Genomic DNA, 12,428 nt, shown 5'->3' with positions numbered 1-12,428 from the left:
ATGGGCATTTCAAAAAACTACAGGCACCGTTATAGGATACACCCAATCTGCGCCTAGCTTAGGTGCAGGTATTTAGGCCTGGTTTTAGGTGGCCTAAATGGGTGTGCCTAAATTTTAGTCGTAAGAATGGTGCGTGAGCATGTTTTATAAATCTGAAATGAAGAGTTTCTTAAGGAGTATATTATTTCTACCAAAATGCAGAAGAACTACCCTCCACAAGTATCAGACACAACAAACAAAACAGTGGAGGTGACCAACCAAAAATTCTCACACCAAAGATGCTACCAATTTCTTTATTAAATCTTCAACAGAGTATTTTGAAGATTTAATACAGAAATTGGTAATATGTTTGGTGTGAGAATTGTTCTGTATATTATTTCTAGTCATTAAAGCTGGCAAAAGCCCGGTATTAATGCTTTCAACACCTGTGCTTTACTTTGGCCATTATTTTAGAAATATATCCACATGTAAACAATTCCATTTACAGGTGTATATTGTATACAAGTGTAAGTACTGATTTCAAAAAGCTATTTACATGTGGAGGAGGACACTGCACAGCACTGGCGTAGCCAGACTGCCAATTTTGGATGGGCCTGAACCTAAAGTGGGGTGGGCACAAACGTTTCTCTCTATCCCCCTTCCCCAGCAAAATTTAGTCACACTAATCAGATGCATTTGTCAAATAGGGGTAAAGTGCTGCTTTTCAGTGCATCAGGTTTCAGAAAATTTTTTTAAAAGCCTAACACCCTTTTCAATGAGTTTCAGAGGCCAAAACCTCCTGCCTTAGGTCAGTATAATGCTGTTATGGTATCCTCTCCTGACCTAAGGAAGGAAGTATTGGTCTCTGAAACTTTATTAACACAGGTACCATATTACTTTATCCTAAATTAAAATAAAATTATTTTCTTTACCTTTGTTATATGGCCATTTACTTTTTCTCATTGTGTTGCTCCCAGTCTCTAGATTCTAATTTCCTTCGTCTTTCTCTTGCCAGGGTTTCCTGTCCATTCACCACCTATGGCTTTTCATCTTTTCCTCACCCTTGTTCTCCACATGCCCCTTCCTCTTATTCTCCAGTCTTTCCCTACTCTGTCCTCTCCCTCTTTCCATCCAGCAGCTCCCCTCTTTCTTTTGCATCCAGCGTCTCCTTTTTCTCCCTACCCTTCCATCCAGTGTCTTCCCTCTTTCTCTCCTCATCCTTCCACCCATCTACCCTCTCTCCTGATCCTTCCATCTAGTGTCTCTATCTCTCTACCCTTTTCTGTTCAGTCTCCCCTCTCTCTCTCTCTCTCTCTCTCCACATCCTTCCAGTCTCTCCCCTTTCTCTCTGCATCCTTCCATCCATCACCCCTCTTTCTCTCCCTATCCTCCCATGTCCAGCGGCTCTCTCCCTTCCTCCTCTCCCTCCCATGTCCCAACGGCTCTCTCCCTTCCCTCCAGTCCCTTCTTCCTCTGCCTCCCATGTCCCAGCGGCTCTCTCCCTTCCCTCCAGTCCCTTCTTCCTCTCCCTCCCATGTCCCAACGGCTCTCTCCCTTCCCTCCAGTCCCTTCTTCCTCTCCCTCCCATGTCCCAGCGGCTCTCTCCCTTCCCTCCAGTCCCTTCTTCCTCTCCCTCCCATGTCCAGCAGCTCTCTCCCTTCCCTCCAGTCCCTTCTTCCTCTCCCTCCCATATCCAGTAGCTCTCTCCCTTCCCTCCAGTCCCTTCTTCCTCTCCCTCCCATATCCAGTAGCTCTCTCCCTTCATTCTAGTCCCTTCTTCCTCTCCCTCCCATGTCCCAGCAACTCTCTCCCTTCCCTCCAGCCCCTTCCTCCTCTCCCTCCCATGTCCCAGCAGCTCAGCCATTTTTCCTCCATGTCCGCCCATCCGCATCCTTCGCGCTTTCTCTATCCCTTTTGTCCCACGGAGGCAGCGCTTCCTTCCTCCCCTGTCTTCTCCCCAAGCTCCGCTGCATCGGTCTCTCCCTGCAAGTGGAATCCTCCTTCGCCGGTCGCGCTGCGCTGCACTGCCATGCACATGCAGCTTCGCTCCTCCCCCTGCTGCGTTCATCCGGCCCTAAACAGGAAGTGCATCACAGAGGGCCAGATAGACGCAGCAGGGGGAGGAGCGTAGCTGCGTGTGCAATTGCATGGCAGCGCAGCGCAGCACGACCGGCGAAGAAGGATTCTACTTGCAGGGAGGGACCGATGCAGCGGAGCTTCGAGAGAAGACAGGGCAGGAAGGAAGCGCTGCCTCCGTGAGACAAAAGGGATAAAGACAGCAATGCAGATGGGCGGGCCTGGAGGGAAAATGGGTGGGCCTGGGCCCGTCCAGGCCCACCCATGGCTACACCCCTGCTGCACAGACATTTCAAGGGGGTGTGGTTTGTGACTTCAGTGGGACTAAAATCTACACATGTATTTCTGTTCTACAAAGGGAATACACATGTATGAGACAAAATATCCATGTCAAGCTTTACACCAGCTCAAAGGCACACACAGACCATAAAAAAGTGCTCGTTTCAGCAGTGGCGTACCTACCATAGTTGCCACCTGGAGCGGGAACCCCCCCCCCCCCCGGGGGTGCAGCACACCCTCAGCAAGGGGGTGTGTTGAGCAGTCACGGGGCTGTTGGCTCTGTCGCTTCCCTGCTCCGGAACAGGAAGCTGACATTAGAGGGGGCAGGGGACCGGCACAACCGACAGCCAAGAGACTGCTCGTCACACCCCCTTGCTGCCTGCACCCGGGGGGGTACTGCCCCACCCTTGGTACATTAGAGCATTTCAGTCACGGCTTACATGAGGGATTGAGAGTCATTCTTTGGAATCCCATGTAGTTTATTTCCACCTCCAAAATGAAACCAAGTTAAACCTGAATCCTCACTACTTAATTGGCAGCACTCCTGAATCCTCACTACTTAATTGTCAGCACTCACACATGTACATTTGTAAAATGGGGCAGCTAAGTGTGGAAGTATGGCATCGCCATTTCACATGTGTCAACCTGTATGGAAGCTGCCAGGTTCATGCCATTCATTTTTTGCTGTGTATGTTTGTAAAATAGCTGCTCCCACTGCCCGTGTTGAGAAATGCATGTGTGGTCCTGCAGGCATTTTAGAAAAGGCTCTGTGTTGGCAGATTCTTCTCTAAAATATCACCAGAATGGAGCACTTCACCCAGACATCTCAATTCTGATCTCTGTCTTCTAAGTAAAATGGGGTTCTTTTTGTATTGATATCTTAAGGACCAATTCCAACCCAGTGGAAATAAAATTCTTCATTAAAAATTAGAAACTAAGGCTTACGTTTAGGAGGAATTCATTCTGGTTTAATGCTGGCATGTTTTTTTCTCTTACCCAGAAGAAGGTTAGTGAGGAGGAAGGGTCCCAAATGGTTGGTGGCACAAATTAATTCCAAGCCTTCTGAAGTAATAGATAATGGTATACCTGAAAAATACAATAGACAGAACTCAGCCTTAACTACTGAATGGTAGACATGCAGAAGAGGGAAAGAGTCTTTTGGAGAGGATTGTATAGGAATGCAGGAAGAATGAAAGGACAGCATACCATGAAAGCTTCACGGAGTAAAGAAAGATAAATAATATTAGAGCCAGGAGACACGAAGCAGAGAAAACAGATTACACTTGTTCAGACATATGGTGGAGATATGTATAGCATTCTAGTTATGATTTTTGGAGCTGGCTTATTTGTACAGATTCCCTCTTCAATGCAGAAGTGCAGATATATCCTCAAAACATGGAGCCTCGATAAGATTCAGGACCGAATTCAGTAAAGGTTTTTCCCCATAGACAGAGAAAGGAAAAAACCCCCACAATTTTTTAATGAGTAAGATCTTAAGAGGTGTGCTTTCTGAGGACCTTTTTGTAAAAATAGAAGAAACATTTTCAGTAAACATACAAGTCATATAGGATAATATGATATGTCCCTACTGACAAATGTCACTATCATTTGGCCACAGAAAGTGACACCTCCTTTAGCCTAGTCTATGCTATGTTGTTATCTGGAACAGACATGTTACTGTGGATATATAATGTGCCTTAATCACTGTTGCTGTGTTCTCATCTATGTGCACCAGAGGCTATTTTTAAAATTGCTTTTTAATGTGGGATTCTCTACTGCTGGAACCCAGGACTGACATGGTTAACTGTGTATGCAGCTAGAGAAGTTCAAAAAAAGAAGGCAATCTGCAAATATGTTTCAAGCTGCTCTGAGCTTCTCTCTTCTTCACCTCTCCCCCATGACCTGGGTGAGCCAGTTGGGTGTGGTTTTAACAGGCTGAGGAGAGAGAGGTCCTCACCTAAAGCACAAGGAGAAGGGTGGCTAAAGAGAGAAAGGGTGGAGCTCTTGGAGGACTTTGGCACTTTGGGAAGCCATTGCTACAGTGCAGCAGAGTTATTGGTTCAACATTATGGATCTCTGTTCCTCACAGTGTAAGGAAAGCAGAGTTTTCTTTTGAAATTTAAGACTTATTTGAAGACCTGGTTCTATCGTAAAATTTTTACCTGAGTGCTCTCTGGATGGGAAGTGTGGGGGATGACTTAGAGTAGGAAGGATAATATAACTGAAGTGCAGTTTTGGATAAATAAGTAAGGTAGGCTTGTAACTCGCCTTGAGCTATCTGGTGACGTGAGAGATCAGATTTAGTAAACATTTACAGTTATGCCTTTTATATTACACTAATTCCTGTCAGTGGTTCTACGCGGATTACACCCAAGAAAACTAGATTATATATCTAGAAATTTACAGATTAATACAAGATAAAAGATGGGAATAGCAAACCTAATGCTGTCTTAGTAAAATATATTTTTGAAACAGGACAGTTTTAATAGCTTTCTTACATCACTTACAGAACTATTATTTTACGCTCCTCTAGTCCAGACAACTCTTTGCCAGAACCCTGTCATAAACTCTTTAATATTTTATCTAGCTATTTTCACACATTTAGGGGGTCTTTTATCAAATTGTGGGGCCCTTTTTCTAAGCCGCGTAAGCGTCTAAGCGTGCCCAACATGTGCCAAAATGGAGTTACCACCCGACTACCCTGTGGCTCTTGCGGTAATTTCATTTTTGGCATGCGTCCGATACGCACATCCGAAAAATAGTTGTTATTTTCGGATGCGCGTGTCGGGCGCACGCCAAGTGGCATTTGACGCACATAGGTCATTACTACCCAGTTACCACATGAAACTTTACCACTAGGTCAATGGCTGGCGGGAAGGTCTCAGTCCCAAAATGGACGCGCACCAATTTTGATTTTTTGCCACACATCCATTTTCAGCAAACATTTTAAAAAGGCATTTTTTTTGCAGACGCACTGAAAAATGGATCTGCACGCGCCCACACTACCGCAGGCCATTTTTCAGCACACCTTAGTAAAAGGACCCTTGTGTTAGCTGTTGCCGTGCGGCATTGCTGACACAGCCCATTCAAAATGAATGGGCTATGTCAGCATTGCTGCACCTGGAACCGCTAGCATGGTTTGATAAAAGAGGGAGTTAATAATCTGTGAGTGGAAAGATAATTCCTCTTTGAACTCTTCTGAATGGTGGAGTTATGTTTGAATGATCAAGAAATATGAATAACTGGTTGCATATAAGCAATTGACTGTTCTGTGATACCTTGATTCCTTTTGCTCCAAATGCCCATAATACAGTATTCTATCTCAATTATGGTTCAATAGTTTTTATTGGAGAAATCATAAAACATCATTAACATACAGATGACTCTGCAAAGTTATCTAGCACTGTAATCTTAATGCTTTTAACAACAAAGCTCATTACACTTCACACAACAACAAAGGTCTCGCAGCCTTCTGGTCTTCCTAATTGTCTCTCTGGTAACTTTTTACTGTTTCTCCCCCTGTGCTTCTCTCCCCTCTCCTCCCACCCCTTCCAGCAACCCCCCCCCCCCCCCCTCCCTATTGCAGTCTTTAGTCACAGTCCTCACACTCCAACTATTATGGTAGCGTCTGTTGCACATCTATGTTACATGTTCATTATGTGCCCCCTAGCATAGGGTGTCAACGTAAGCCAGAACGGCGTCCAGCAATTCCAAAAAGTCTTGACGCCCAATGGCCTCCGGGTTCGCAAGCTCGTTCTTTCTGTGCGCAGTAGGTAGATCATCTGCCCTCTCCACTGAGATATCGTTGGGCCCTCCGCGGATAGCCATGCCGACAATATTGTTTTCTTCGCCACCATCACTGCTCACATGGCAAAGGCTCGGCATCCCCTCGGGGTGGGTCTGGAAATTCGCGGGTAACCAAAAAGAAGTCGAGCATCCATCTGCCAGCTTACATTCCAAATAATGGCCATCTGCTTAGTCAAGTCCCTCCAAAACTTCCAAATCCGCGGACAGTTCCAAAACATATGGCCCAACGTTGCGCCTTCCGCTGTACATTTGGGGCATGCCCCATCTGGCGATACTCCCATGTGGAATGCTCGTCTGGGAGGCACATATGCTCTCAGTGTAAACTTAAATTGTACTTCCCAATAATTTGCTTGGTCCGTGTTTCTGCGGGAAGCCAATAAGGTGTTCCCGCAGTAGTGTAGTTGTAATCTCCGTCCCCAATTCCTCGCTTCACAGTTTAGATAGTCTCTCAAAATCCGGCTCTTTTGCCATGTCCTTGAAATGTCTGTGATAGAACGTTAGTGGCACTTTGTGCTGCGCCCCCAAACAGAGTGCTGAGCCTAGTTCCTCTTGTACATCTCTATATCTCAATTATTAAATCTTGTATTTTCAGACTTAAGGTAGAGAACAAGGACTCACATATGACCTCATAATATTGTGTTAGAAGCCAACTTGTTATATGTTTATATAGGTATGTTTGTTTTATACTTGAAAATCTTCAATAAAATATTGACCCCCCCCCCCCCCCCAAAAAAAAAAAAAGCTTAGCTAGATGAGAATCTTATCTTGCTAGGAACAGTAGACCAAGCACTAGCAGCTTGAGAAGAAAACAAAAACGAAAACACTTTTACAGATGAAATACTGCTAAGATTTGGAAAAAGTAAAACCATAGAAATGCATGTTAGGTCATTATCAGTTGACTGTGAAGCATATATTTCAGCACTGTGCTATAAAGGAGCTTAAATATCAGACAGTAAAGTTTGTAGAGAACTCTGGCTACTAAGGGGAGCCAATACAGTAAAACAACAACAAAAAAACGGTTATTTTATCATTTTTGAGGAGAAAAGATTAAACAAACTGCTACTCTTTACGGATTGCAGTCTTTTCTATACATAAGTACACAAGTAATGCCACACTGGGAAAAGACCAAGGGTCCATTGAACCCAGCATCCTGTCCACGACAGCGGCCAATGCAGGCCAAGGGAAACCTGGCAAGCTTCCCAAACATACAAACATTCTATACATGTTATTCCTACAGACACAAAAAAAGCAACACTGGGTCTTCAAGACTTGGACAACAGGAGTACTTTATTAGCAGATGACCCGACACGGGCCGTGTTTCGGCATCAGAAGACGCCTGCCTCAGGGGTGAGAGTGATTCTGCGATGTATAGAAAATGTAGGTCAAGTGCCTCAACACATACAAGTGTACAGGAGGAGACTTTTTGCTAGAGCCCGCTTTTTTTGCAGTACGGCGAATATTTTAAGCAACAACACTTGTATGTGTTGAGGCACTTGACCTACATTATCTATACATCGCAGAATCACTCTGACCCCTGAGGCAGGCGTCTTCTGACGCCGAAACACGGCCCGTGTTGGGTCATTTGCTAATAAAGTACTCCTGTTGTCCTAGTCTGGAATGCCCAGTGTTGCTTTTTTTGTGTCTGTATACTTTGGTTGTATGCTGTTCTACCCTCTCTATTTGTGATATACAAGTTATTCCTGGAATTGTGGATTTTCCCATTTAGTAGTGGTTTATGGACTTGTCCTTTAGGAAACCGTCTAACCCCTTTTTAAACTCTGCCAAGCTAACCGCCTTCACCACGTTCTCTGGCAACGAAATCCAGAGTTTAATTATGCGTTAGGTGAAGAAAAAGTTTCTCCGATTTGTTTTAAATTTACTACACTGTAGTTTCATCGCATGCCCCCTAGTCCTAGTATTTTTGGAAAGCGTGAACAGACGCTTCACATCCACCTGTTCCACTCCATTCATTATTTTATATACCTGTATCATGTCTCCCCTCAGCCGTCTCTTCTCCAAGCTGAAAAGCCCTAGCCTCCTTAGTCTTTCTTCATAGGGAAGTCGTCCCATCCCCACTATCATTTTAGTCGCCCTTCGCTGCACCTTTTCCAATTCTACTATATCTTTCTTGAGATGCGGCGACCAGAATTGAACACAATACTCAAGGTGTGGTTGCACCATGGAGCGATACAACAGCATTATAACATCCTCACACCTGTTTTCCATACCTTTCCTAATAATACCCAACATTCTATTCGCTTTCCTAGCCGCAGCAGCACATTAAGCAGAAGGTTTCAGTGTATTATCGACGACGACACCCAGATCCCTTTCTTGGTCCGTAACTCCTAACGTGGAACCTTGCATGTCGTAGCTATAATTCGGGTTCTTTTTTCCCACGTGCATCACCTTGCACTTGCTCACATTAAACGTCATCTGCCATTTAGCCGCCCAGTCTCCCATTCTCGTAAGGTCCTTCTGTAATTTTTCACAATCCTGTCCCAAGTTAACGACTTTGAATAACTTTGTGTTATCATCAAATTTAATTACCTCGCTAGTTACTCCCATCTCTAAATCATTTATAAATATATTAAAAAGCAGCGGTCCTAGCACAGACCCCTGAGGAACCCCACTAACTACCCTTCTCCATTGTGAAAACTGCCCATTTAACCCCACTCTCTGATTCCTCTCCTTCAACCAGTTTTTAATCCACAATAGGACACTTCCTCCTAGCCCATGATCCTCCAATTTCCTCTGTAGCCTTTCATGAGGTACCTTGTCAAACGCCTTTTGAAAATCCAGATACACAATATCAACCGGTTCCCCTATGTCCACATGTTTGTTGACTCCTTCAAAGAATTGAAGTAAATTGGTCAGGCAAGATTTCCCCACACAAAAGCCGTGCTGGCTTGGTCTCAGTAATCCATGTCCATGGATGTGCTCTGTAATTTTATTTTTGATAATAGCCTCTACCATTTTCCCCGGCACCGACGTCAGATATAGATATTTAGAAATGCCCAGATAGACAATATTACAATAATCTAGTTTGCTCAGGATCAGAGATTGAACCACTAATCTAAACTTATCTTGAATATATTTACAGATTCTTCTCAATATTCTCATGGTCTAAAAACAGCTTTTTACCAGATAATTGCTCTGAGATTCCATTTTTAGGTTATGATCAGTTATGATTCCTAATATTTTTAATGACATTATTCACAACAAATGATGCCTCACGATCAAGTTTGTAATTTGGTCCAATTAGTAAAAATTTGGTCTTATCCTTATTTAGTTTTAGGTAGCTGGCACACATCCATTTACCAGTCAAAGAGATTCAGTTTGATATCTCATGTTGCACTACTGGCAGTAAGATGGTGATGTCATCTGCATCGATAAAAGTCTGATAGCCTGCCCTTTCTAGTTTCTTCCCCAGGGTAGATATCAGTAGGTTGAATAAAATAGGCAATAGAGGGGAACCCTGAGGTACCCCACATTACGCAGGCCAATTGTCAGAAAAAGTCCCATGTCGATATCGACGTTGAAGGACCAGACTGATCCCCAAAAAGCTTCTCTTGCTGGGCCTCTTGAGACGCTTGTGTCCGTTTCTTCATACGAAGACACAGAATACAAGTGGCTGGGCTATGGTCGGGCCCAAGGCACTGGATACACCAGGCGTGGGTATCTGTACCCGAGATGGTCCGGTTGCACTGAGTACACCATTTGAAGCCGCTGAGTGTCTTCGATGACATGGAAGAAAAAACGGCTTCGGCGAAATCAAACGACGCGATTGTGCCAAGAAAGAAAAAGCACAAAAAAAAGGAAAAACCCAACCGCGTGGCCCAAAGCCCGGCCGTGTCGAAAAAGAAAGAAAACTTTAAAGGTGGACAAAAAATAAGAAAACTACAGGAAAACTACTTTAAAAAAAATTTATATATATTTTTTTTAAAGTAGTTTTCCTGTAGTTTTTCTTATTTTTCTTTTAAAAAAAGAAATTAAAAGCAAAAATAAAATGAAATTCAGTCGCGAAGAGTAGTTCTCTTTCTGGGCCTGATGGAGCGCAGAGGAAACACTGCCGCACCTAACCGCGGAGAAAAAAGAACTAAAGAGGTGCAGCGAGCAGGAAGTCATTTCCGTATGCGCGGTTCACGCTGCCCACGCTATGGAACTCTCTCGAAAGACTTTGATTTTATTTTGCTTGCAAAATGTTTTGCCGATTCCTGGGCCGTCGCGAACGTCGTCTCACATGTGAGAACAAGCAGCCTGCTTGTCCTCGGAGAACTCAATGTACAGCTATGAGTCAGGTACCATCATTTCACAAGATGTGGCGATGAAAGGAGGACACTGCTGGATATTTCCTGGGGCCAGGTAATTATTATTGGTCTGGCCAGTCTGGTCTAGCAGTTTGAAAGCTCTTTGGTTGAGGGATTCCCTGACTTGAGCTGCATGGTCCTGGGGTACCCGGTCTTGTGGTACCCTGTCTTGGGGTGCTGAGTGCTAGTGTGCCCTAGCCCAGATAGCCTTGGGGGGAAGATTTGAGGGGAATCCAGCCTTCTTGTAAAAACATCTTTCCTGTCAGTGCATGACCCAAAAAACAACAAGGCAAATGATCTGCAAAATCCAATATGGGAAAGAAAGCCAGCAGATCAATGTCACAACAAAAAGATTTTATTGAAGATACCGTGTATGAACAAATCGCCCGACACAGGCCGTGTTTCGCCCACCTAGGGCTGCGTCAGGGGCTAATTTGAAACCTTCGTAAAGGGGCAAATATGGTGCATAAAACTCAAGAAAAAACCAGCTAAAACGGGAATCCTGTGGTCTCTAGCATACACAAATGGACACACCATTATTGAAGCTGGAAAAAAAAATGTCAACAATACTCTACCTGGAACGGACTTTGCTTGTGGTCACCTCCACCCTATGCGTTGTTCAAAGGAGAGCACAACATAAAATTCTGCAGGAAAACTAATTGCTGTTTATCTCTGAGGAGGGAGGGAATACTTTTTCTCCTCAAGTCTTACTGAGTACCTTCATGTGGTGACCCTGTTGTACATCTATACCAACTCTCAGTAAGGTGACACCACTGCATAAGTATGGTAGGAAGGAAAAAGAAAAATATATACTGGTCACATTTCACCTGGAAGAAAAAGGTGCTCACCTTTTGTTTAAGCACTATGGTGGTGGTAGCGATTAGTGCAAAACTGCCAGGAGAAGATAACAGGGAGGGGTTATTTCCTGGGGTGCTTGAAGTGCCTGGGGCAAAGCCTTGGGAACACATGTGCTTTGCTACACTGCACACCTCTGAAAGTTAAGTCATTCTGAATTATATATTTCTGATTTGGCTCGTGGGCAAGTATAAAACCCCACACTATTTCCTCTTCAGCTTCCTTTTACTCAGGTTTCCCAGAGAGTTACCTAACTGGGCCTATATCCAGAAATCTGATTACCATTCAACCTGTAATTACTGACACTCTTTCACACCTGTTCCTTTTCTTTATGTAAATGCTAGGTCTGCAGTTAGTAAAGTAGATATTATTCGAGACTTGATTGAAGACTCCATGCTGGCTTTAATTTTTCTTACACAGCTCTATGGTTCTCCATTCTAGATGACCCTTGTTTAAAATCAGTGTGCCCTAGTGGATACAAGATACTCCATGCTGCTAGACAGGGCAAAAGAGGAGGAGGCCTTGTATTATTTTATAGGTCTTTTTCACTATTAAACTTTTAGAAAAAAAATTCTACGTCTTCTTTGGAGGACATTATGCTGTACTGTTCACGATTCTGCATTTGCAGGCACATTATGTTGTGTTGTTATGTACAGTCCTCCAGGCAAATGGGCAAGCTGTCGGGATACTCCGCACGAGCTTATAGCTAAATATATGTTACAATACTCAGCAATTTTGCTTGTCGGAGATGTCAATTTGCATTTTGACAATATATCAGATACTCAGGATCGGGAGTTTCTTGAATTTTTAAACACTTTAGATTTTGATCGGACCAATATACCTAGTTCTTAAAACAAAGGTCATACTCTTGATGTTCTTGCAATGTCTTACGTTAACTTGCAGGATTTTAATTTAAGTTTTAATGATTTTTCTCAGCTTCCATGGACAGATCACTTTTTTAATTTGATTTTACTATTTTCTGGTGAGAATCAGGTTCCAAGAAACATAGTTCTAAAGTTTCGAGGAAAACCAGAGGCAGGATAGATGTTGACTTATTTTGGACCAGATTCAAAGTTTGATAGATACCACTTCCCCAAATGATTTGTTTAATAATTGGTAGGATTA

At 43.6% G+C, this 12,428-nt stretch overlaps 1 protein-coding gene across 1 annotated transcript in view; it reads right to left on the bottom strand.

The window, feature by feature from the left end:
* LOC115461231 (retinol dehydrogenase 11-like) overlaps nt 1-12,428 on the bottom strand; it is an 87,767-nt gene that overhangs the window by 42,692 nt on the left and 32,647 nt on the right. Inside the window, exon 3 of the mRNA XM_030190916.1 lies at nt 3,331-3,420. Coding sequence (XP_030046776.1) covers nt 3,331-3,420 — 90 coding nt within the window. The remainder of the gene's footprint in view (nt 1-3,330; nt 3,421-12,428) is intronic.

This window comes from Microcaecilia unicolor, chromosome 2 (genome assembly GCF_901765095.1).
Source record: "Microcaecilia unicolor chromosome 2, aMicUni1.1, whole genome shotgun sequence".
Taxonomy (NCBI): Eukaryota; Metazoa; Chordata; class Amphibia; order Gymnophiona; family Siphonopidae; genus Microcaecilia; species Microcaecilia unicolor.
The sequence above is the reverse complement of the archived record's forward strand: the minus strand, read 5'-3'. Positions and strand labels throughout refer to the sequence as shown.